The sequence below is a fragment of the Carassius carassius genome, chromosome 34, assembly GCF_963082965.1.
Source record: "Carassius carassius chromosome 34, fCarCar2.1, whole genome shotgun sequence".
Classification (NCBI taxonomy): domain Eukaryota; kingdom Metazoa; phylum Chordata; class Actinopteri; order Cypriniformes; family Cyprinidae; genus Carassius; species Carassius carassius.
In genome coordinates, this window is record NC_081788.1 from 8215323 (window position 1) to 8243123 (window position 27801).

A 27801-nucleotide genomic window follows, 5' to 3' on the forward strand; every position below is an offset into this window, starting at 1 on the left:
GAAAAGGTTTGAAGATAGATAGATAGATAGATAGATAGATAGATAGATAGATAGAAAAGGTTTGAAGATAGATAGATAGATAGATAGATAGATAGATAGATAGATAGATAGATAGATAGATATGGTTTGAAGATAGATAGATAGATAGATAGATATGGTTTGAAGATAGATAGATAGATAGATAGATAGATAGATAGATAGATAGAAATGGTTTGAAGATAGATAGATAGAAATGGTTTGAAGATAGATAGATAGATAGATAGATAGATAGATAGATAGATAGATAGATAGAAATGGTTTGAAGATAGATAGATAGATAGATAGATAGATAGATAGATAGATAGATAGATAGATAGATAGATAGATAGATAGAAATGGTTTGAAGATAGATAGATAGATAGATAGATAGATAAGGTTTGAAGATAGATAGATAGATAGATAGATAGATAGATAAGGTTTGAAGATAGATAGATAGATAGATAGATAGATAGATAGATATATAAAGGTTTGAAGATAGATAGATAGATAGATAGATAGATAGATAGATAGATAGATAGATAGATAGGGTTTGAAGATAGATAGATAGGGTTTGAAGATAGATAGATAGGGTTTGAAGATAGATAGATAGGGTTTGAAGATAGATAGATAGATAGATAGATAGATAGATAGAAAAGGTTTGAAGATAGATAGATAGATAGATAGATAGATAGATAGATAGATAGATAGATAGATAGATAGATAGATAGATAGATAGATAGATAGATAGATAGATAGGGTTTGAAGATAGATAGATAGGGTTTGAAGATAGATAGATAGATAGATAGATAGATAGATAGATAGATAGATAGATAGATAGATAGAAAAGGTTTGAAGATAGATAGATAGATAGATAGATAGATAGATAGATAGATAGATAGATAGATAGATAGATAGGGTTTGAAGATAGATAGATAGGGTTTGAAGATAGATAGATAGGGTTTGAAGATAGATAGATAGATAGATAGATAGATAGATAGATAGATAGATAGATAGATAGATAGATAGATAGATAGATAGATAGATAGATAGATAGATAGATAGATAGATAGATAGATAGGGTTTGAAGATAGATAGATAGATAGATAGGGTTTGAAGATAGATAGATAGGGTTTGAAGATAGATAGATAGATAGATAGGGTTTGAAGATAGATAGATAGATAGATAGATAGATAGATAGATAGATAGATAGATAGATAGATAGATAGATAGATAGATAGGGTTTGAAGATAGATAGATAGGGTTTGAAGATAGATAGATAGGGTTTGAAGATAGATAGATAGATAGATAGATAGATAGATAGATAGATAGATAGATAGATAGATAGATAGATAGATAGATAGATAGGGTTTGAAGATAGATAGATAGATAGATAGATAGATAGATAGATAGATAGATAGATAGATAGATAGATAGATAGATAGATAGGGTTTGAAGATAGATAGATAGATAGATAGATAGATAGATAGATAGATAGATAGATAGATAGATAGATAGATAGATAGATAGATAGATAGATAGATAGATAGATAGGGTTTGAAGATAGATAGATAGATAGATAGATAGATAGATAGATAGATAGATAGATAGATAGATAGATAGATAGAAAAGGTTTGAAGATAGATAGATAGATAGATAGATAGATAGATAGATAGATAGATAGATAGATAGATAGAAAAGGTTTGAAGATAGATAGATAGATAGATAGATAGATAGATAGATAGATAGATAGATAGATAGATAGATAGATAGATAGGGTTTGAAGATAGATAGATAGATAGGGTTTGAAGATAGATAGATAGGGTTTGAAGATAGATAGATAGATAGATAGATAGATAGATAGATAGATAGATAGATAGATAGATAGATAGATAGGGTTTGAAGATAGATAGATAGATAGATAGATAGATAGATAGATAGATAGATAGATAGATAGATAGATAGATAGATAGATAGAAAAGGTTTGAAGATAGATAGATAGATAGATAGAAAAGGTTTGAAGATAGATAGATAGATAGATAGATAGATAGATAGGGTTTGAAGATAGATAGATAGATAGATAGATAGATAGATAGATAGATAGATAGATAGATAGATAGATAGATAGATAGATAGATAGAAAAGGTTTGAAGATAGATAGATAGATAGATAGATAGATAGATAGATAGAAAAGGTTTGAAGATAGATAGATAGAGATAGATAGATAGAAAAGGTTTGAAGATAGATAGATAGATAGATAGATAGATAGATAGATAGATAGATAGATAGATAGATAGATAGATAGATAGATAGATAGAAATGGTTTGAAGATAGATAGATAGATAGATAGATAGATAGATAGAAAAGGTTTGAAGATAGATAGATAGATAGATAGATAGATAGATAGATAGATAGATAGATAGATAGATAGAAATGGTTTGAAGATAGATAGAAATGGTTTGAAGATAGATAGATAGATAGAAAAGGTTTGAAGATAGATAGATAGATAGATAGATAGATAGGGTTTGAAGATAGATAGATAGATAGATAGGGTTTGAAGATAGATAGATAGATAGATAGATAGATAGATAGGGTTTGAAGATAGATAGATAGGGTTTGAAGATAGATAGATAGGGTTTGAAGATCGATAGATAGATAGATAGATAGATAGATAGATAGATAGATAGATAGATAGATAGATAGATAGATAGATAGATAGATAGATAGATAGATAGATAGATAGGGTTTGAAGATAGATAGATAGGGTTTGAAGATAGATAGATAGATAGATAGATAGATAGATAGATAGATAGAAAAGGTTTGAAGATAGATAGATAGATAGATAGATAGATAGAAAAGGTTTGAAGATAGATAGATGGATAGATAGATAGATAGATAGATAGATAGATAGATAGATAGGGTTTGAAGATAGATAGATAGATAGATAGATAGATAGATAGATAGATAGATAGATAGAAAAGGTTTGAAGATAGATAGATAGATAGATAGATAGATAGATAGATAGATAGATAGATAGATAGATAGATAGATAGATAGATAGATAGATAGATAGATAGATAGATAGAAAAGGTTTGAAGATAGATAGATAGAGATAGATAGATAGAAAAGGTTTGAAGATAGATAGATAGATAGATAGATAGATAGATAGATAGATAGATAGATAGATAGATAGAAATGGTTTGAAGATAGATAGATAGATAGATATGGTTTGAAGATAGATAGATAGATAGATAGATAGATAGATAGATAGATAGAAAAGGTTTGAAGATAGATAGATAGATAGATAGATAGATAGATAGAAATGGTTTGTCTACACGTGAAATACACGTATTTAACGTGTTGTTGACGCGTTAAAATTCACGTGTATTTGACCCTCTTGGCCTTCCATATTTGACCCTCTTGGCCTTCCATACAAATTAGATATAATGAAGGGAGACGTGAAAAAAGGACATCGCGTTGTTTTGATATGGATTACGTTATCACAGAATATTTGTTCGGCAGCACTTGTTTAGTTTAAAAGTAGACATGTCAAGCTTTCTATAGATATATCTCTCATGTCTCTTCGTTGAGTATTCACGGAGTTACAGTTCATTTTAATGACGTGTTTGTAAATGAAGATCAGCGCAGACAAAGGCTGCAGACAGCACACCTTGTTTGTTATCTTTATTTTATAAGTGCACAAAGTTTTGTTGTTATTATGTTTGTATCCAAAAAAAGTAGACCCTTTACAGATTCGATTGATGTATTGCTCTTATCTGTATGATTAAAACTGAAGGTGTAATTTAAGTAATTTTCGGGTATATCAGGAGAAAATGACTCAAAACGCGTATATGCGTTAATCGACTCCAGATGGTTTTAAAAGGCTGTCGAGACTTTTTTTCCTTCCAGTATTCATAAGCTGTATAACGCTGTCAAATTATATTTCATTTTGCACACATAAACAGCTCAAAAACACCTGAAATCTGCTCTTGTTGTGTTCTTATGGGTGGATTAGTGCATTCGCTGTGATATTATTTTTGGAAGCTCTTAAAAAATATAAAAATGCTTTTATTCACATTTCTGTTTTAATAAATGCTCATATTAAATCATAGCATAACACATAAGTAGGTACAAAAATAATCAGTGATGCATATGTGACCATTTTGGTCGCAGTGTAGTTCCCTGCTTTGTTGTGCAGCGCCGATCATTCGCTGTGACCTTCAGCCTGACAGAGAAAATCTCACAAGCACATATAAACACTCATTTTCATGTGTATAATATATTCTTCTAATTGTTTTGTGCCATTTCGCTGCAGTGTTTTAATGTGAAAGGCTGTAAATTCTCTATGTGGACTTCAAGTGTTCAGAGAAATACATCGCGAGCTACCGGCCAGTTGAGTGCCGAGAATATATTCAGAAACATCTGAATTTAGCTCTTGGTGTGTTCTAACGGGTAGATTGCGTGCAATCGCCGATATAATTTAATTTAAAAAGGTCTTAAATAAGAATAAATTCGCTCGTTGTGAGCTCCGTGGAGACAATGCCTGCTGACCAGCAGTGATTCTTCTCTCGTCTTTCTGACTGCTCTCTGCCCAGAAATCAATTATTAATGAGCCCTGACCCCTGTAATAATCAGATATGTTGGTTTAGCTTGTCAGTTTGAGGGAAATTGTATTATTTACTTGTATTTTTGACCGATTTAAAATTGAAATTAAACCAGACTCCGGGTATTGCAACTGTAGGGGCGCAATTTTTCTCAGACAATGTAAGTCTATGGGTAATGTATTAAACATTTAAAAATTAATTAAAAAAAAACTTTAAGACTGATCACTCTGAAAAGATATAGCACACACCACCGCTCTATCCCGCAGGTGTCTGCCGAGTTTGGGGCTTGTGGCTTTAAAGCCCTAGGAGGAGAAGCGTTTAGAATTTTTATTCTCAGAAAAATAATAAGAAGGAGAAGTTTAAATAGCATAACAGTATGTTGGCTTTGCCAAGCCAACATAATAATAAGTTTAAATAGCATAACAGTATGTTGGCTTTGCCAATTTCCCATGCGCTGATTTTTCACGTGTAAACAACACGTATTTAACTCGTTAAATACGTGTTGTCTACGCGTGAAATACACGTATTTAACGTGTTGTTGACGCGTTAAAATTCACGTGTATTTGACCCTCTTGGCCTTCCATAATTGACCCTCTTGGCCTTCCATACACATTAGATATAATGAAGGGAGACGTGAAAAAAGGACATCGCGTTGTTTTGATATGGATTACTTTATCACAGAATATTTGTTCGGCAGCACGTGTTTAGTTTAAAAGTAGACATGTCAAGCTTTCTATAGATATATCTCTCATGTCTCTTCGTTGAGCATTCATGGAGTTACAGTTCATTTTAATGACGTGTTTGTAAATGAAGATCAGCGCAGACAAAGGCTGCAGACAGCACACCTTATTTGTTATCTTTATTTTATAAGTGCACAAAGTTTTGTTGTTATGTTTGTATCCAAAAAAAGTAGACCCTTTACAGATTCGATTGATGTATTGCTCTTATCTGTATGATTAAAACTGAAGGTGTAATTTAAGTAATTTTCGGGTATATCAGGAGAAAATGACTCAAAACGCGTATATGCGTTAATCGACTCCAGATGGTTTTAAAAGGCTGTCGTGACTTTTTATCACGCTGTCAAATTATATTTCATTTTGCACACATAAACAGCTCAAAAACACCTGAAATCTGCTCTTGTTGTGTTCTTATGGGTGGATTAGTGCATTCGCTGTGATATTATTTTTGGAAGCTCTTAAAAAATATAAAAATGCTTTTATTCTGAGCTCGTAGTGATAACTGGGCTGGCTGATGAAGCGCTCATTTCTCTCTCGTATTTCTCTCTGTTCTTTGGCCAGAGACATAATTTATTAATGAGATCTGACCCGGTAATAATAACATATGTTGGTTTAGCTTGTCAGTGTGAATGAAATGTGTATTTATTTGTCCGATCTTGCCCTGAAACGCGGCTGTCATGTGACTTTTTTTCCCTTTGCGATGTCAAATATTGCATTTTGCACACATACACGGCTCAAAAACACCTGGATTTTGCTCTTGTTGTGTTCAAATGGGTGGATTGTGTGCATTAGGAGTGAAATTGTATTTTAAGAAGCTCTTAAAAAATATATATTAATGACTTAACCATGTTATGCAGCGCCGAGCAATCGATGTGACGTTCAGCTCAGTCTGACAGAGAAAATCTCACAAGCACATATAAACCCTCATTTTCATGTGTATAGTATATTCTTCTAATTGTTTTGTGCCGTTTCGCTGCAGTGTTTTAATGTGAATGGCTGTAAATCCTCTATGTGGACTTCAAGTGTTCAGAGAAATACATCGCGAGCTCGTGGCCAGTTGGGTGCCGCGAATATATCATGTTCTTACTTTAAACAGTTCAGAAACATCTGAATTTAGCTCTTGGTGTGTTCTAACGTGTGGATTGTGTGCAATCGCCGTTTTAAAAGGTCTTAAATAAGAATAAATTCGCTCGTTTTGAGCTCCGTGGAGACAATGCCTGAGCTGACCAGCCGTGATTCTTCTCTCGTCTTTCTGACTGCTCTCTGCCCAGAAATCAATTATTAATGAGCACTGGCCCCTGTAATAATCAGATATGTTGGTTTAGCTTGTCAGTTTGAGGGAAATTTTATTATTTAACTTACTTGTATTTTTAACCGGTTTAAAAGTGAAACGAAGCCCGACTCCTCCCCTTAATCTCTCCCGGGTATTGCAACTGTAGGGGCGCAATTTTTCTCAGACAATGTAAGTCTATGGGTAATGTATTTTTACATTAAAAAATTAAATTAAAAAAAAACTTTAAGTCTGATCAGTCTGAAAAGATATAGCAACAAGCACTGCTCTATCCCGCAGGTGTCTGCCGAGTTTGGGGCTTGTGGCTTTAAAGCCCTAGGAGGAGATACGTTTGGAATTTTTAGTCTCAGAAAAATAAGAAGAAGAAGGAGAAGTTTAAATAGCATAACAGTATGTTGGCTTTGCCAAGCCAACATAATAATAATAATAAAAAGAAGTTTAAATAGCATAACAGTATGTTGGCTTGTTCCCAAGCCAACATAATAAAAATAAAAATAAGAAGTTTAAATAGCATAACAGTATGTTGGCTTGTTGCCAAGCCAACATAATAATAATAAGTTTAAATAGGATTTCAGTAAGTTGGCTTTCTCAAGCCAACTTAACCTGTGCCTCAATGTCAGCAAATCCAAAAGAGATGAAAGTGGACTACAGGAGGACACAGGAGTTCAGCCACGCCCCATTATAAATCAAAAGGATCTGCAGTTTAAAGAGCATCAAGTTCCTTGGTGTGCACCTCTCTGATGACCTATCCTGGTCTCTGCACACCGCATGAGTAGTTAAATCTGCATGCCTGCAGCTCTACTTCCTATGGTAGCTCAAAATCTTTGGTCTGCATCCAAACATACTAACTTTTAACAATATACCATTGAGAGCATTCTGACAGGACTGTATGGTATAGCAGCTGCTCACTCCTCGAACTCAAGGCCCTTCAGAGAGTTGGGAAAACAGCTGAAGTCATCATCGGCAATAAACTTCCATCCCTACAGGACATTTTTCATATACAATCTCTAAGGCAGGCTCTCTTCCACCCTCAATACCCATGGCTAAACTGAACTCCCCAGCCAGTTGCTGCCCGGGTGCTGGATATATAGCTGCCCACTGCTCCGGGTGTGTGTTCACTTCTCACAGCTGTGTGTGTGTGCGCACTTGGATGGGTTAAATGCAGAGCACCAATTCCAAATATGGGTTACCATACTTGGCAAATGTCACAACTTTCACTTCAAAAACTTTTTTTTTCACTTTTATTCTTAATTTGCTGTTCACACTTCACACATCCCCAGCCAGCAACCAGTGTAACTGCAGACACACACACCATGTGGACCCACATACCCCAACAAGCTGGCCAGAGACATTACAACTGTCGACCTAAATACTGCAAAAGGCCACAACACTTGCCTACTTGCAACAGGGACTTTTATGCTTGAACTCTGCCAACGTGACCACACAAGACAGACTATCTGCTCAGGAACACCCCCAGCCTTGAAGCACACAACATCCTATACCAGCAGACTGAAACGGTCAAAGCATATTACAAAAACTACAAGTCCACAACAACGACTCCACGGCAGATGACAGAAGAGGCAACAAGGAAGGTTTCAACTCCAGAACCTTCCCTCCACCCGAAATCCACAGTACATTCGCCTACAGCGCTGCCTCCATAGAGACTGTTCAAATCTTGCCTATCTTTGCACAGTACCAGAACTGACTCTGGAGAGCATATGGGCCAGCATGAAAAGATCCTGAGGACATTAAAGGAACTGATACTGAGAGTGGCCTCACCAGCAGGACAAACAGGATCAGACCAGCAGACTCCTTTCAACTACGAGCGGCATGAGAAACAAATTACCTACCAGAATACCCTCCTACTAAGAGAATTGCCCAGATCTCGGCCAACAGTCTCCCACCACAGAGACATCCACCCTAAAGCCAGATGGCCATGGCACCAAGACAGCACTTCAGCAGACGGCTGACCACCCACTACAGGCCACACATGGCCAACTCCCCTCCATCTGACCATCAGCTCCATGAGACTGTACACAGTGTACACAACACAAATGGACACATGCCCTCTCTTCACCAACATAAACCTGCTGTATTGTTCTGAGCCCCAATGGACTTGAAGCATTCATAGAACTGGGCTCAAGTGCGCAATGTTCGCTTTTCCAGCCAGCCAACTTGTCTGAAGTGCACAGCAAGGTCACAAAGATCAGGCTGGATATCTCAGCTGGTCGCAAGAACCCAGTCTCAACATCAAACCAGCCCACGACCCAGATCTTTGCTAACCAGCTACTGACCACAGGGCCAGCCATTCCATCACCAAGTAATGGCATCACCCAGCCACTTCAGCTAATGACTGCACACCCAGGATGATCCGAGACATCCGATGAGGCGAGACATGGAACTCTGGTGACACTGAAGTAAACCCAACTTTTATGTCATCTCTAACTCTTTGATAGACCCCATGATGAAGCTCAGACACAGAACTGAACTCTTAAGGCCCCAAAGTTGTGCACTGAACATGCAGTCATACTTGCATACCACCTTCTCATTGATAGAGAGCTGCTGGATCACATTGACCCTTTGCGGAACTTGAGACAGCCTAAACTCAAGGCTGAAGTGCAAAACCCCTGCCACTTCAGCCAAACAGTTCACCGAGACAGACTGTCAGGTCACTGAGGTCACAAGAATATCTCACAGCCAGCCATGAGAATATGTCCTTGAGCCTCACACTCTTCAAAGCATGCATCAAGCACACACCAGACCTGCCTTCACAAGCAATTGCATGAGCTTCCCTATGAGGTCTTGTTGTCAACCATGGTGACCGCCAAAGACACCTGTGTTTTAACCTGAAGTAAAATAACCAAAGCTCAACCTGCTACTCCCTGTTTCTCACAGACATTGCAAATCCCCGGAGAAGCCCTGTGAAGTGTGAACTTTCTGCCAAGACCTTACCAGACATTTACTCTTGTGAATATATAAGACTGCAGTCCCAGCATATACAAAAAGGGGTCACTGTTCAGCTCAACAGACAGTGGCCAAACCCTCAACCACACACCTTTAAGGGAATGGAGGGAATCCAGCACCACTTTGAGCAACACCACCTTTTCTGAAGAGACAACTGCCAATGCTAAAGCTGCTCTTCACAAGAGGCAATGATGCACGGCTAATGCTAACTACATGGACTGACTCAAGACAACCTAACATCAAACACCAATGGCATCTGCACTCTTTGCCATGCCTGATTTACCCTCATCCCAAGGAGTTTCACCTGACAGCTGGATTCACCAACTACTGCCTTAGTGCTGGTCTACACCAACAACATGGCCAGAACTAGAGGGGGTGCCCACTTCAGCAGAACACTGTTGCCACCAGATCAAAAAACTACTCTGATGACAAAAAGAGCCTGCTCTGCCCTTCCTGAAGCATCCAGCAATTCTCCAGTCACAACAGAACCTGGAAAGTGATCAGACATGTGCCTTTCGACAGCCAACGCAACTGTACAGAGGACCAACGGCCCAAAGCCACATGATCAAAGGCCCTTTAAGGACGCAATGTTGAGGCACGGTGTGCCCAGAGCAGATGTTTTGTGGGTTAACAGCAAACCCCTCCCACAACAATACTGCAAGCTGGACTTCCAGTAATCAAAGTACAAGTGACAGCCATCCTGATCGTCCTTCAAATCGCATCGACTAACAAGAAGTGGATCAGAAAACACCGGATTTACAGACTCAAAAACATTGTCCATGTTGGATTTTGGCAAGGAAACACTCACATCGGGATACACACACCAGTTACCCAAGACATTCATTATCTCTGACCTGGCAATCCCTTCCTCAAAGATAACACTGAAGAAATTTGCAGGTTACAACCCGTACAAAAAGAGACACTCTGCCCAGCTGAGGCCAAGCCTCACACTCAAGTCACACAAATGCAAGCAGAGATTGTTGGAAATCAGTGGCTCTTTAACACACCCATCCATACTACCACACTAACCAGCATGCTACTGCTACCCATGTCAGCGTGCCCAACCAGAGTATGTGGATTCAAGTGCCCAAAGGTGCCATCTTCCACCTCGGGGATTGGGTACCAATCTGAGGTAGAAATTCCAGCTTTCTTCAAGGACCACAATCTCACTCCGGAATCTGAATCGGAACCGAGCATTGAGAACGGGGGTCCCAGGCGACTGACATCACCCCAATTGACAGCCCTCCTAGCACTGTCTCGGCTGCCTGTCCAGACCACCTTTCCCATCGCCCCAATCCTGGTCCTCCGCGTCACTGCACTTTGCTTGGACACAGAAATCAGGTACACCCTAACTCTCGGCTTTGCCTTTAAGCTGTTTAACAGAGTCAACAGGGTGCAAAGGTCCATGAACAGGTGTACAGCTGCCCTTCCTCGAACCATTAAATGGAGCCACCGGAAAAGAGGGACCCAAGCTGAGAAAATGCTGAACCTGACCAAAGTTAACACCCAAACTGATGGTCCAAATAATGAGGAAATTTAGAAACCACCTAGCATCTGACCATCAGGATACACCGGTCATCCGATCATGATCCACCTGCTGTCTGACCATCATGACAACTGTTTTCTGACAATGTTTTACAGGAGAATTTCGTCAGCCAAAAGGGGGGGGGGGATTTTGTAGCATCTGCTTTGGATCATGTAAGATCCTTGGGGCTTTATATCTTAGAAATTCCCTTTAAGCCTTGTGACATTTGCATATAAATCATAGATATGGCCTCACATAAGATAAGATGTGATGTGACAAGATAATGATAATCAGCAACTCTCTGCTCCTCTCCATCGGACTTCAAAACGCATTCCAGGAGGAGCAAATGACCCCTTTGCCAGGCACCAATGGCCTGACTAAACCAGTGGTCTGTCTCCACAATTACAAACATCACACACACAAAGAGGTTTTCTTTATTTTAGACTATAATCTATTAGTTACAAATGCATCTGGTATATGCATGTGTTGTCAGTATGTCTCCCTATTACATTAGTTTAGTTACTATTGTTTATTTGCATTAGTTAAGCTCCAAATGCTAATATTCAGGTGTATGAATGTATCTCTGGTTTAATATCTTCTAAATGTTTTGCACTTGGTATCGTAAGATATTTGTATGATATCTTGGGTAAAACTACACCAGTTATAGAACTGTGAATCTTTGGGTAGGCAGCGATTCGAATCACAGGTTTTGGATTTGATTCAAGAATGATTTTTGCTAATTTAGAACAATTAAATTAGATTCGATTCACAATTAAATTAGATTCTGTACTCTTTAAGTGCATTTACAGGATTATTTAAATGCTTCCCCTAAATTTAAATGCTTAGTCAGGGGGTAAAATGATACCAGCATTTATGGTTAGAGAACCATAGGTTAGGGGGGAAAAAAGTCCATTGTTAGATGCTAGTTTAATGATGCTATGGCATGACATATGTAAAAATGTATGCCAAGATTTTTTTAAACGTATTATGTATACGCTAACATTTTGTCACACCAGGGGCATAGCCATCATTTCAGAAGTGACAGGAATGTCAAATACAATCATTTTATGAATGTATTATTTTTAGTTTTACAAGGAATTATTTTTAATTACTTTTAATTTGCTGTAAGAAATCAAATACACTGCTCGACAATAATCAATCAATTGCAATCGATAATTTTTTCCTAATGGCAATTTTGTGATTTTTTTACTAAATTTAATTAGCTATTTGAATTTTTTGCACAGAATAAGGTAGAAAATATACTTTATAGTTTCTGTACTGTAATCAATGATAAAAGCACAGCATCATTCATAAATTGTATTTAGTGTTTTTTTTTTTTTTTTTACATTTCATCAGTTCATTCTGCTTTTATTCAGTTTGGCTGCAGATATAGCCTAGCACGTCTATGAGAGTGAGATTACTTCTCTTTCAGTGTGAAAACTTCATCTCATTTTCACAAAATAAGATGCTATAGTAGGGATTTAACTTTACCTTTCCATCAGCTAATGATGATCCTGAAAATGCACCCGATGTCTGTTTGCTAAAACAACAAATGCATACTTAACTTTAGCATTACTGCAAAGAGTCCTAAAGAGAGATCACACATCAGCTGCGTTAGAGACAAACGGAACGCGGGCGCAATCCTGTGACCGTCTCGGGTGGTAATAGTGCAAGCGTGTGAGCGAGAGATGGGGCATGCACACTGTTCAAGGTCTCCATTAATTCCTTCGTGTGATAATTTAATGTGTACATATTCTGAAATCATTGAATCACTATAGAAATCAAGATTCATTCGATTCTTAGGGTTTTAAATCAATTAGTGTCCGAGATCGGCGATTCACAATTCAAAAATCATGTTTCAAGATCGATGCATATGTACCATCAGGGTTTGTAATCGATCCATCAAGAAAACGAGTGAATTGTTACACCCCTAACCAGTTAAATCACGCCTGCCATAAAGCATGCAAATGAGGTGTCACAAGGACAAAGAGACACTTTCCCGCCGAAACTATACGCATTGTTACTGGTCAATCTATCCAAAATGGGTGTTACAGGAAAACCAGATAAAACCTCTCCCACACCCGAAAAGGTTTTTTCTTAACTTGCGATTCCCTGGAGACACCAATCACCTTTGAAACCTCGCGACTCCCCTTCCGGGGATTCCGATTTTCTTGCAGTTTTCAGCAACTTTGTTGATTCACTGCGGAGCAGTCATCCCATGGATGAAATGAAGGTTTTACTCCTAACAAGATTCAACAGGAATCTACACATTATATATGCACCGTCACACTTTACTCAGCAACTACAGAACCGATGCAAGTAACTGGTTGTTAACTATTGAGATGCGCTTCCAGGCTTTGACCCCTTTTAATTAAGGTGATGAGATTCTTTGATAGTTCTTAACAGGTTGTGTTTTAGTTTACGAGTAAATACTACCATAACTCTCCACTCTCTTGCGCTCGAGCGCTCTCTCTCTCTCTATCTATCCATGCCTTCCTTGTGTTGACATCTATATTTAATGTATGTTTGTGTTTAGTCAGATGTTGCATGTTCCCCTGTGGTGGAGTTTAATAAACATCCATATGTATTCACACTTGGTTGTCTGTGTTTGCTGCTCATGGGGCAAGGTCGCTTTAACATTCCGGTTTTGTTACATGCTCTTGGAGCAATGTATTAGTGGTTAAATTATTTTTCGTGGCCAGAGAAATCATTTTACTTAGTCAAATGATTAACACTGTCCCTGCGGGTGAACAAATCATTTTATTGTACCATTAATGCTGTAATGCAACAAGCAATTCCTGAAGATGTAATTAATAATAAACCTGTTATGATTAATTATGTTCAACTCACTTTTAGCTAATTTGTTACACTATAAAACTCCAGATTTTTAGTAATTTACTGCCCTCCTGGGCAAATTCTAGCCATCTTCCTAGAAGAGCTAGATGGACTGCTGTCCTCATTCATGGAGGATGGCAGTACACTTTTAGTCTTTGCCAACTTAATCTGGACAAGTCTTACATTCACTTCTTGCTTCATTTGACCTCAAACAACTTACTACTACAAGCACGCACAAATCAGACACCTAAACTTTGTGAAGTCACAATGCTACGAGAATCAACACCGCCTGTCTAATGAGACTGAACATGACACCCACCCTTATAACTAACACTAACCTACACACCCTTTCCCCCTCCCATCTTTTCTCTGTAGTATTCTCCGGTCTTCCCTCACCTACCCATTTCTCATCTCTGGATGTGAATGCAGCAACTGACACTTTATGCTCTACTTTAACCTCTTGTCTAGATGATATTTGTCCTCTCTCTTCCAGGAATAGCACAGGCTGCACACACTAACCCCAGCTTATCCTATGTTCTCCGTGAGCACTTGAACACACTCAGGGCAGCAGGTAGAAAATGGTGCAAATCAAAAGATCCAGACCAGAGTATGTATCAGTCTTTGCTTTCATTTTTCTCTGCTGAACTCCATATTACCAAATCTTCATACTTCCACAAGATCAACAGTGCTCTAGACACATGTAATCTCTTCAAAAAATTCAATTCTCTCCTCTGTCCCCCTCCAACACTTCTATAACAGCGGATTATTATTTCGCCACATTCTTCAAAGAAAAAACCAGAACAATCAGTTGTCAATTCTCACCCCAACACCAAAGGACTTTAAACCAACCTCACCCACTGTTACAACTCCTATCTTCTCCTTCTATCCCCTCACTGAGGCAGAAATATAAATTCTCCTCTCCAGCCATCCTACAACATGTCCTCTAGACCCAATCCCCTCATACCTTCTCCAAGCAATCTCTCCTACACTTTTAACCAGCACTCAGACACATCATCAACACATCTCTCCTCACAGGAACCTTCTCCACAGCATTCAATCAGGACCAGGTAACCCCACTGCTTAAAAAAACCCTACATTAATCACTTCATTTACAGAGAGAGTTACAGACCTGTCTCTCTCCTTCCATTCATAGCAAAAACCAGATATCATCGTTTCTTTCGCAGAACAACAACCTGGTTGCTAACCAGTCAGTTTCAGAAGTGGGCATTCAACTGAGACTGCGCTACTGTCAGTCACGGAAGCCCTGCGGATTGCAAAAGCGGATTCCAAATCATCAGTTCTTATTCTGCTAGATCTATCTGCTGCTTTTGACACGGTCAATCATCAGATCATTCTGGTACACTCGTATCACTGGGTACCACAGGGATTCCACTCTGTGGTTCCATCTCACTGGTAGGGCTTTCAAAGCGGTTTGGGGAGGGAAGGTATCCAAAGCACATCAATTGGTCACTGAGGTTCCTTGGGGATCAGTTCTTGGACCACTCCTCTTCTCCATATACACGACACGAACTATTGGTGTTTCCAGCTAGCCCATCGTTTCATCACAACTGATCTAGACAGATGGGTTTGTCAACCATAACTCCTTCCAGGACAGCCAGAAACCAAGAAGCGGTGATGGATCATCAGTTAAGCTTCACATACCATTTTGCTACAACGACCCGTTCCTGCAGATTTGCTTTATACTTTATACAACATTAGGAAGATTAGACCCTTCCTGTCAGTGGTTCCACACAACCAAATTGTGTTTTGATAACATTAATGGATTTTTTTGAATCTATGCAAGCTCCTTGTATCGTGACAACACAATTAAATTAGGAAGAATCTATGTTAAATAGTAATGTCCAACCAAATCAATTCATTCACTTTCTTTTAACTTAAACCGGTTGATTTAACTGAACATGTTTTGGTTTATTACAATCTAGTCAAATTTGTTTCACACGATCAACATAAGGAGGTTTGTTTCAAATTACTCATTTAAATTATGGACAGTGGTTCCACACAATTAGTTCTAGTTACTTTAAATAATTTTCAATTTAAAGTTACTCCCTTCAAAGCAGCATTTTTTGTGTGATTTGTCTTGTAATGAGTCAAAAGACAAGATGTCACAAATGATCAAAGTGTATTTGTTAAACAAGCAATAAATAGTTACACACAGTTAAATACAGTTGAAACCACATTACAAAATTTAAAAAAAAAAAAATAGCAGAAATATCAAACAACTAATTTTCTAATTGGCATTGTAACCAATCAAAGCTTATTCCAGGAATAGGAATTGGGGCCAGAAATAACTTCTTCAGTATTCCAAATGTGTACCTGAGTTCTGGAGGGTTGCTCAAGTTCAGTCCATATATATCATACCCAGCAACATGGTTTTGCATACTGTAAACTGCTCCTCAAGAACTTTATCTTTTAACACTTCAACATCTGCTGTCTTCAATGACTGCAGCTTCAAATAGATTCCCACAAGTCTTCTGGATCACCTCCTGATTGCTGGCAACGTCTGTATCCTAGAAGTATTTATAAGGATGGAGTCCTCAAATTCTTGTGTATTAACTTTAACAAAGCATTTATTTACCTTGAAAAAACAAAACTCACCATATACCCCATACTGCTAGGGTCTTCATTTGGATACTTCAATTTCATTAGTCTGTAGAGAAAAAAGTCAGTCATTCATCATTTATTTAATGGGAATTACAGGCAAGCAGTCAAGATGGGATTCTAACAAACATTACAGTGGAAAATAATACTGGGTCAGATCAGCACAGAGAGCCACTGTCCTGCAGAGTTTAGCAATATTCCCAATTAGCCTTTCGCCGGCCCCTCCCCCAAAACGGCCATTGTCCAATCACACATCATAGCAACCGTTACTATGTGAGGCAGTTCCGACAAACTTTGACTCCAAGCAAGATGGTGAAGTGGTGCGCCCACGGCGTTTGTAAATCGGACACTAGAATAGAGCAGTAATCGGGCCTTAAAAGTTAGGCCCGACAGAACCCGAGCCCGACAGATTTCGGCCCGAGCCAGACAAGTACATTTTGATTGACAGCTTTTAAAAGCCCGAACCCGTTTACAGCCCGACATTATTCAAATGTACGCACGCACACAGCTCTTTTGCATTTTTTCAAGAATTAGTCATTTATACGTTTTAACAATTTATACATGACTAACGTAATAGGCCACTTGGAAGTTTGAACAAAGAAATAAAATAAGTCCTCTGTAACATCGTAACATCTCAGAACTCTAAATAGCCCTAGGTATAGACTCATTTAGCCTATAAATAGGCCAACGCACCAATAAAAACGAGTCTCTTAATTTTAATTACGATAAATTCTAAATTAAGATGGGTATTTGGCAATAACGAAATTAATTAAGATAAAGACTCTGCCTTATTTGCTTCGCCATAGCAGCTGAAATGTAATAAAAGAATAATGCCAACAATAGCCTATATAGGCTAGCCTATATGTCTACATTATGCATTTAAGACTCAATTAGTATTTAGTTATCATTTTTAAAACCTTTACTCACCAAGATAATAATAAAAATAGCTACTCGCAATAGACAATAATAGACCATAACATATGGAAGAGAACTTTCCCGGCAGTGCAAGAGCATGACTGATACACAAGGCTGTGCTGGTTGCATTTGAGGTACAGGTCATGATGTTTCTCAGATTTCGCTTTTTTTCCCTCCACGGTATACTGTAACCCCTTTTGCCTCGATCTGGAGGATATCGCGGAGGTATTACTCCAAAAAAGGTCACTGACATGCATGGGTATACCTCTTACCGTCATGGCAAATCTGTCCAGCTGGTCGTGTTTGACCATTTGTTTGTCGGAAGTAGCAACAGTAACTAAGAGGGGCGGGGCTCGGCGAAAGGCTAATTAAAGGGATAGATTACCCAAAAATGAAAATTCTAATATGAACTGCTCAACCTTCATGTCGTTCTAAACCAGCAAGATCTTCAGTCATCTTCAGAACACAAATTAAGATATTTTTGATGAAATCCGAGAGCTTTCTGACCCTACACGGTGAGCAACACAACTGGAATGTTCACAGACCCAGAAACATAGTAAGGACATCAGTAAAACAGTCCACGTGACATCAGTGGTTCAACCAGTGGTTCAAAGCTACAGTGGTTTGTTCAAGAAGAAGTTCCAGGCAGTTGAGTTAGAGCTAAACTCCACAGAACACTGGCTCTCCAAGAGCAGGTCTGGACACCCCTGCCATTCATCAAAATAAGTTGTTACAGCGCCACACTGGTCAAACCGCATTATTGCATGCTCTTACATTAGGCGGATACAAGAACAAACCACTACTCAAAAACATTTGCCGACAATTTGTTTTATTGTCGACGTTGTCGATAATGTCGACCAACTGTTTCAGCCCTAGTATAACGTTATATATACTAAAGTCAATACGTTACAGAGCGTCGTGTGCTTTCACATCTCCCAACCTCTCAAAATCATCTACTAACATCCCTAGACTGCAAAACAAAAGCACCCCAAAACAGAAACTCTAAGAGAAATTAAAGACTTTGACTTAACACAAGGAAAACGTTAGATTTTCTTACCTGACTGGTTCTCCTTGCTCTCCTCAGCGCCGTCATCAAATGAGTTGCAAATAGTCACTTCCGTTTTTTTTAATGATGAAATAAACCCTTTACATTAATTTAACGATTAAGTTAAAATGAAAATTAAACAGTTTAAGTTGGTTAAGCACAATACAATAGTGTTTTGGCGGAAAACTAAATATGTGTTTTTTAACAAAAAAAAATTGTTTTGTGGCACTGTTCATTTTACACCGATATTTTGAGTCTTCAATGACTCAAAATATGGCCAAAAAAATGGCCAAAAAAATAAAAAAAAAACAGGTCACGTTACTCAAATACATCAAATTTAAGGTAATGATGCTTGCCTTCAAGATGACCACCGGCACGGCACCAATATACCTAAACTCCCTAGTTCAAACTTATGCGCACTCCAGAAGCTTGCGTTCTGCAAGGGAATGACACCTTGTGGTGCCATCCCAAAGAGGTTCAAAATCACTCTCACAAACCTTTTCCTGGACTGTGCCCAGCTGGTGGAATGACCTCCCAATTTCAATTACAACAACCGAGTCTTTACTCCTTTTCAAAAAAACATCAAAGACTCCTCTTTTTTACCAACACTTGACCAACTAATACTAGCACTTTTTCTTTTCTATCCTATTCTTCAGGGTTTCTGCAGGTATCTTCAAATGAAATTTAATGCCTTTTTAATGCCATTTTTAAAATTTTTAATGCCATACACGACCCATGACTAACCACGGATATTTTATATACGGATATAATCATTTTATTTTAAATAGACATGTCACAAATTATTAATTGCAACCATCCAGTTTGATGATGATGCAATCATGAAATTATATAACTCAGAACTGAATTAGAAATGGCTCAGAAGGCAGCTTAATTGTCAAATTATTTGGAGATATTTCAAAATTAGCAAAAAGAGAATTATTGTATTTATAATTTTATCATCACAAAAACAGCTCTTCAATAAGCTCAACTTTTTAAATGCTGGAACTTAATGTATTCAAAGTACATGTAAGCAAGAGCTATAGAAATTGCACATTTACTGTGCAATGTCATTTACTGTGTAAATAAGTTCATTAAGGCATGTGCCTTAATTCAGTCGATTTTAGTTCCAACTCTGACTCAACATTTTTCAATCCACAGCACTTTTCCTTGAATCTCCTCAGAGTATTAGATTTTGTTATCATTTCAGCCATGAGCGTTTTCGATTTGTTTTCGGCCTGCTAAGCTAGTTGATCGGCGTCCTTCTGAAGGCTGGGGCACACGACCGTCAACACCCCCTTTTTCTTTTCTTACAACTCATCTTCCAAAGCTTTTCTCTTTAGTCCACGCATGGCACCCTCTCTCTTCCTCCTCTCCTCATCAAGGTAGATCCTGTATCTGGTCCTGGCTGAGGCTACAGAATGCAGTAGTTCCTTTGTGAGGGACACTTTGAGAACCCCCCCAAAGCATGCACTTGGTCACAGACAAGTCTCTGGGCCTCAACAGTTTCTTCTTTTATGTTGCATGTCTCTACTTCCTTGTTTACGGAGAAGACTCTCGGACAAGATGGACTGCAGGCGGAGGTGCTCTGGTGTCTGAACACAGCTAAGTCGCATTCGAGCCAAACGTTGATCGAATGTCGCTCGATTTTGCTGTGGTAATGTTAGCTGCTCCACAAACGGTGGTGACAGCATCAGTTGTCGTCGTAACGTTATTACTTGTAGATTTGTCGGTCACACCAAAGTAACTAGACATAGTAGTTTGCTGTTTTGCTCTTACCGCGTATTTGTGGCCGTCACACTGCATATGGGATTTTACGGCGCCAATTCCCATTGTCCCCAACTTAAATGCTTTTCTGCAAACACCGCAAAATCCTTCATCATTTTTACCACTAACAGGCTGCAACCATGTCTTAAAATTTTCGTTTTCCAGCCACTTCAGTTGCAATTTGCACTTTCCCATTTTTCCTCAAACCTCGTCCACCGCTGTACAAAATGCCCGCCGCCCGCATCACCTCCGTATCACGGCAATTTTGCTCCGGCCGAAACCAATTACCAAACTGGTTCCGTGTGTTTATCACACTAACGTACATTTTGCGAAAGCAAATAAAATGATTAATTATGAAGGCTATATTCAAAGAAATTGATATAAAATTCTCTTCAAAACTATTTAAAAAAATGTAATGCCTGTAGGAATCAAATTTAATGCTTTTTAATGCCTTTTAAGGCCTTAATTTTTGCAAAATCCATTTAAGGACTTTTAATGCTTTTTAATGCCCCGCGGAAACCCTGTTCTTGGAAGACAAAAAAAAAAAAAAAAGCTTGCCTAAGGGGTCTGTGCTTGACTAACTGAGACTTGTCATGGCACTTGTCACGTTACATCCCTGAAAGACAGCGGAGACCAGGACAACTAGAGCCCCAGATACAGATCCCCTGTAAAGACCTTGTCTCAGAGGAGCACCAGGACAAGACCACAGGAAACAGATGATTCTTCTGCACAATCTGACTTTGCTGCAGCCTGGAATTGAACTACTGGTTTCGTCTGGTCAGAGGAGAACTGGCCCCCCAACTGAGCCTGGTTTCTCCCAAGGTTTTTTTCTCCATTCGGTCACCGATGGAGTTTCGGTTCCTTGCCGCTGTCGCCTCTGGCTTGCTTAGTTGGGGACACTTCATCTACAGCGATATCGTTGACTTGATTGCAAATAAATGCACAGACACTATTTAACTGAACAGAGATGACATAACTGAATCCAATGATGAACCGCATTTATCATTTTTGCATTATTGACACTGTTTTCCTAATGAATGTTGTCTTTGCTTTGACGCAATGTATTTGGTTTAAAGCGCTATATAAATAAAGGTGACTTTGACTTTGTAAACTGTTGTTGTTCTCTTGTTGGTCTGATTGCTTCCATTTTTCTCATTTGTAAGTCGCTTTGGATAAAAGCGTCTGCTAAATGATTAAATGTAAATGTACTTCATTAATTTGCACTGTCTGCCATGTGCTGCTTTAACCGTATTTTTTTTTTTTTTAGCATGCCCCTTATTTGTGTAGTTTTTTTTAAATATTTAATCTGTATATACCTGTATTTTTATGCTCTACTGTTAGTGGTATCTGTATGCACCAAGGGTCTGAGAGTAACAAAATGTAAATTTTCTGCATGTGCGTTCTGTACATCAGACTTGACTTGATATGGTGCAGTCAAGGACTAATGATTAGAAAGTCAGACTTGTAACCCACAGGTTGGAGGTTCGAGTCACAGATTGTAGGTAGGGAAGTGAATGAACAGCACTCTCTCCCACCTTCAATAACCATGACTGAGGTGCCCTTGAACAAGGCACCGAACCCCCACTTCTTCCCTGGGTGCCGCAGCAAAAAAGGGTTGCCCATTGCTCTGGGTGGGTTCATGATGTGTGCACTTGGATGGGTTAAATGCAGAGCACAATGGGACACCATACTTGGCCACATGTAACTTTCACTTTCATGAATTGAATGCAACAATTGCATTATAAACCCGCCCTCTCCATATAAATGACTAAATTACACTTCCAATCATTTTTTAAAAGTTGGTTTCCATCATTTCAGGTAATTTTAAATCATGCAGATTTATGTTCAAGTGATTTTCTTTTCTAATAGATTTAAGCTTTACATTTAGTTATTTGATACTGTAAAAATAGGGTGTTGCATCATTAATACAAGCTTGTGAATGGGTCTGCAGGAGTTTGGGTGGGATTTTGATATGGCAGCACCAGCTGATGATCACTACTGTGGAGACTTCGACTCCAAATTACGTCACTGGCACAAGATTACATCAGCCATAACCAGGGCATTTTGGCTTTACTTTTCTACTGGTTCTCTTTCGCTCTTTTTTTTTTTTTTTTTTAAATACAGTATATGGTGCCAGTCCATTACACTATCTTGCATGTCTCTTCAAACAGTCCCTAATGTAACTCCAGGTTCAAATGGCATAGCTGCAAGTGAGTTCAGCTTGAGTACAGAATGAAAAAATACAGGTGTGCATGTACATGTTACCTGGTGAATGACAGAAGCTGGAGCACTGATGACCTGCTGCACATTTCGCACTCCTGCGGAGTATTTGTATTGACTGACTCCTCTGACTACAGCTCCAGTCCCTGCAGTTCTCCCACCTGCAGTCTGTGTGCCAATGTTGGCTAAGTCAAGAGAAAAACCAAGTACAACAAGAAAAGATGATTCACATTCCAGCTAGAAACAGAACATTCAGGATGACACTAGCATCCCTCAACTCTAGCTCATATTACTACATTTAACATGTAGTTCAAAGAAATTGGGAGACAAGAGAAACAATGCAATAGGCCTATTTCCCTTTTTTTTTTTATAACTTGTATACAAACATTTACAACACCTTTGTTTTTTTTTTTATCATTGTGGGGGCTTTCTCCTGACATTGTTTATATATTTTTCTGACTTAGCATGTTTATAAATTTGTTTTCAAGACAATGATTATTGGCTGGTCCCCACAGTTTAGTGGACTTCAAATTTTACTATGCTTGTGGGAATATTTTGACCCCACAATGTAGATTTAAAGCACACACAGAACCTTACCCATTTGCTGGGTGTTAACAACAACGTGAGGAACCTGAGTGGAAGCCTGGCGGACTGTGCTAATGGTGGTAGAGGGCCTGCGGGGCACAGCTTGTCTCACAAACTGAGCTGTAAATGGAGCTAGTGTAGCCAATAACAGAAATGGACAAATACAAAAAACAAAACAGCACAGAGGTTTAAAAAAAAAGGAAAATGTGTATTTGAATAAGTGGCATGTAATAAAACTACAGTATTGCTCATAGAAACAAGCTAAATCTACAGTAAGCGCAGAAAGACGGAACACAAAAGGGCAGAGAGGACCAAAAATGAAAAGAGACAAAATAGTCTTAAATGTATTCCATAACAGTTATTCTTGTTTAATTAAAAAAAAAAAAAAAGACATCTTTACTCAAGTCTTCAGTGTCACATGTTTAAAAAAAATGATAAGAAAGCATTTGTGTAATATTGATATGTGAATGTCTTTCATGTTACTTATGATCAGTTTAATGCATTTATCCTATACCAAACTTTTGAACAACAGTGTATTATGTAATAGATTATGTGAAATCTGTAGTGCTACAGCACATATTGATTTGTATGGTCAGATGGATTCATAAGCATTAAAAGCATTAAATCATGTGAATAATCAGAGCATGACCTTCTTTTTTTCTCTTTACTTTTCACAGAGCCCAACAAGAATTGAATAGAATAGATCTTTACCTTGAGTCCTCGGTGCTTGAGCTGTCCAGTGTGGCACAGGCCGCAGGTTTGGTACGGTGTTGTAAAAAGAGCGAACCTGATGCTAGAAATGCAGATATGCAAGTTCACACAACAGAAGTAATGTAGATAATGGAATCATCATTCAAAACCACACATGCATATAAACCCTTCAACCCACTTGTGGCAAAGAGGTCATGTAGTAGCCGGAGCTCTGCTGGTAGGTGGTGGGTATGGTAGGGCTGGGAATGGCTCGAATGCTGGCTAGTCTCTGTATGTACTGATTGGTGAGGATTGCCTTTCGCTCCTCTTTTCTCTGGGCAAGAGCCACATATAGTGGTTTAGTGCTAACGATACGGCCATTCATCTCAGTCACTGCTTTCGTAGCCTCTTCAGGAGAGGAAAAACACACAAAGCCAAAGCCTCTACTGTGGCCTCCATCTGTCATCACCTATCCAACATATAAGAAAACCAATAGCAAGACTTAGTTCAATTTCTCACTGTAAAAACGCACAAATAAGAATTTCCCTTTTTGTCAACAAGAACCACCATTTTAATGCAATATTTTTTAGGCAAAACTAGCATTATTTTAGTATCACTCATTTGTTAATAATTTTAATTTGTTTTAACTTTCAATTTAGCTAAAAATAATTTACTTATTTAACATGTATATAGTTTTCATTTGCCTTAAATTATTTTAGTACATAGTAAAATTAAAATAAATATTGCCTTGACAAGTGGCTGTATACAAGTTTTTTATACTGTATACTAGGGTTGGGTACCGAAACCCGGTACCAATATGGCATCGGTATGCACCGAACCGAATAAGAACACAGATTTCGGTGCCTCTTAAATGCCTGAAATTCAACTGAAAATATTTGTCCGGGTTCTCCGAAATGTACACAAGAAGCATGGGCGTTGCTAGGCTTTTTTAGGGGGGCTATCGCATTTAGTGCCGTAAACTGTACACAAATTTGCGAACGCCTCAGAGTCAGTCCCCTTACCCAGCGGGCACCTTGATGTCAGTTTGATGTCAAATATTAGACAAGATTTGATCAAGATGCTGCAAAACAATTTCAAAGTCAGATTATACATCAAGTCCTTCCAGTGGTTAATTGGTGAAAATATTAGGTTCATCCCATACTGAAATTGATTATGTAAGTATATGGGCCAACATGTTTGACACTGAGTTGACGTCAAATCAACGTCGTGTTATGGGCGTTCAGCTGATGTCATATTGACATCACATTGATAATGTAAATGGCAATTTTTTTTTCTTCAAAATGCATCCATTCGGCACTCGTTTTAAATCATATGTTGTTTGATTTCTGCATGAAAGTGGACTTCTGTAACTTCTGTGGTTAAAAACAACCAACAACAACAAAAAACTATTTATAAAATATATGTAGGCATAAACTACTGATAATGAAAGAATTGAATAGATTATATTTTACCAAAAATATACTGATTTGCTTAATTACAAATAAATTAAAAAAATTCAGCATTTTTGCTGTAACCCCACATTAAGTATGTGTATATCCTTATTTTTTTTATATACTTTTAAAATTAAAATACATTTGCCATAATTGATAATGAAATTGGGGTGGTGTTGGCGCAGTGGATGAGGCACATGCCTTTGGTGTGAGAGGCCCGGGTTCGAATCCACTGTGAGACACCAATGTGTCACCGAGCAAGACACTTAACCCCTAGTTGCTCCAGAGGTGTGCGACCTCTGACATATATAGCAATTTTAAGTCGCTTTGGATCAAAGCGTCAGCTAAATGAATAAATGTAAATGAAATTGTAATACCAAGTATATACAGTATTATAACTACATGTTCATTTATGGAAAATTTACAAAATTCTGATATAAACCAGTGGATTTAATAAAACACGTCTTGCATTTAATACGGTTTTGTCATTATTCTTGTGGTCTAGGACATCAATGTGTTAAAAAAATTTTTTTAAAAAAGTGCAAATCAAATGAATGTCAAAACTTGACGGCAATTTAAATGTCAAGTTTAGACATCGATTCGATTAGCATTTTTGACCAATTCTTTGATGACTATGTTTGACGTCAATTTGACGTCTATTTGACATCAATTGCCCACTGGGCTTAGATTTCATATACAGGTCCTTCTCAAAAAATTTGCATATTGTGATAAAGTTCATTATTTTCCATAATGTAATGATAAAAATTTAACTTTCATATATTTTAGATTCGTTGCACACCAACTGAAATATTTCAGGTCTTTTATTGTTTTAATACTGATGATTTTGGCATACAGCTCATGAAAACCCAAAATGCCCGTCTCAAAAAATTAGCATATTTCAAACGACCAATAAAAGAAAAGTGTTTTTAATACAAAAAAAGGCAACCTTCAAATAATTATGTTCAGTTATGCACTCAATACTTGGTCGGGAATCCTTCTGCAGAAATGACTGCTTCAATGCGGCGTGGCATGGAGGCAATCAGCCTGTGGCACTGCTGAGGTGTTATGGAGGCCCAGGATGCTTCGATAGCGGCCTTAAGCTCATCCAGAGTGTTGGGTCTTGCGTCTCTCAACTTTCGCTTCACAATATCCCACAGATTCTCTATGGGGTTCAGGTCAGGAGAGTTGGCAGGCCAATTGAGCACAGTAATACCATGGTCAGTAAACCATTTACCAGTGGTTTTGGCACTCTGAGCAGGTGCCAGGTCGTGCTGAAAAATGAAATCTTCATCTCCATAAAGCTTTTCAGCAGATGGAAGCATGAAGTGCTCCAAAATCTAATAGCTAGCTGCATTGACCCTGCCCTTGATAAAACTGGACCAACACCAGCAGCTGACATGGCACCCCAGACCATCACTGACTGTGGGTACTTGACACTGGACTTCAGGTATTTTGGCATTTCCTTCTCCCCAGTCTTCCTCCAGACTCTGGCACCTTGATTTCCGAATGACATGCAAAATATGTCCAAAAGTCCAGTGCTGCTTCTCTGTAGCCCAGGTCAGGCGCTTCTGCCGCTGTTTCTGGTTCAAAAGTGGCTTGACCTGGGGAATGCGGCACCTGTAGCCCATTTCCTGCACACGCCTGTGCACGGTGGCTCTGGATGTTTCTACTCCAGACTCAGTCCACTGCTTCCGCAGGTCCCCCAAGGTCTGGAATCGGTCCTTCTCCACAATCTTCCTCAGGGTCCGGTCACCTCTTCTCGTTGTGCAGCATTTTTTGCCACACTTTTTCCTTCCCACAGACTTTCCACTGAGGTGCCTTGATACAGCACTCTGTGAACAGCCTGTTTGTTCAGAAATTTCTTTCTGTGTCTTACCCTCTTGCTTGAGGGTGTCAATGATGGCCTTCTGGTCAGCAGTCAGGTCGGCAGTCTTACCCATGATTGCGGTTTTGAGTAATGAACCGGGCTGGGAGTTTTTAAAGGCCTCAGGAATCTTTTGCAGGTGTTTAGAGTTAATTAGTTGATTCAGATGATTAGGTTAATAGCTTGTTTAGAGAACCTTTTCATGATATGCTAATTTTTTGAGATAGGAATTTTGGGTTTTCATGAGCTGTATGCCAAAATCATCAGTATTAAAACAATAAAAAACCTGAAATATTTCAGTTGGTGTGCAATGAATCTAAAATATATGAAAGTTTAATTTTTATCATTACATTATGGAAAATAATGAACTTTATCACAATATGCTAATTTTTTGAGAAGGACCTGTATACACGGCAGCAGACCGGTCTCCTTCCAGTCTATCAGCGCACTCTTCAATCTGCAGACCGCGGCGGAGCAGCGCGAGAAACAGAGGATACAAGGTGTGTGTTTATTGATAGAATATCTGTATCTGTGCAGTTCTTTGTCATACAGTTTACAAAAGGTCACAAGGGAGCAATCGCTCATCACACCACAGTCTTTTCCTCCAGCGACAATCAAGCCTTTAACACATATGAACGCATACTTTAATTATACTTATTTAAATATACTTAAATCTA

General features: G+C 38.4%; 1 protein-coding gene across 3 annotated transcripts in view; it reads right to left on the reverse strand.

Annotated features, from left to right (window-relative positions):
• Positions 1-27801, reverse strand: part of LOC132115418 (embryonic polyadenylate-binding protein B-like) — a 138679-nt gene that overhangs the window by 106834 nt on the left and 4044 nt on the right. For 2 of the 3 annotated variants that reach the window (XM_059523889.1, XM_059523890.1), the window contains exons 9-12: positions 24009-24278; positions 23831-23912; positions 23132-23251; positions 22580-22719 (exon numbers count right to left, since the gene is read on the reverse strand). In XM_059523889.1, coding sequence (XP_059379872.1) covers positions 22580-22719; positions 23132-23251; positions 23831-23912; positions 24009-24278 — 612 coding nt within the window. The remainder of the gene's footprint in view (positions 1-22579; positions 22720-23131; positions 23252-23830; positions 23913-24008; positions 24279-27801) is intronic. The other variant, XM_059523891.1, reaches the window with a different exon arrangement.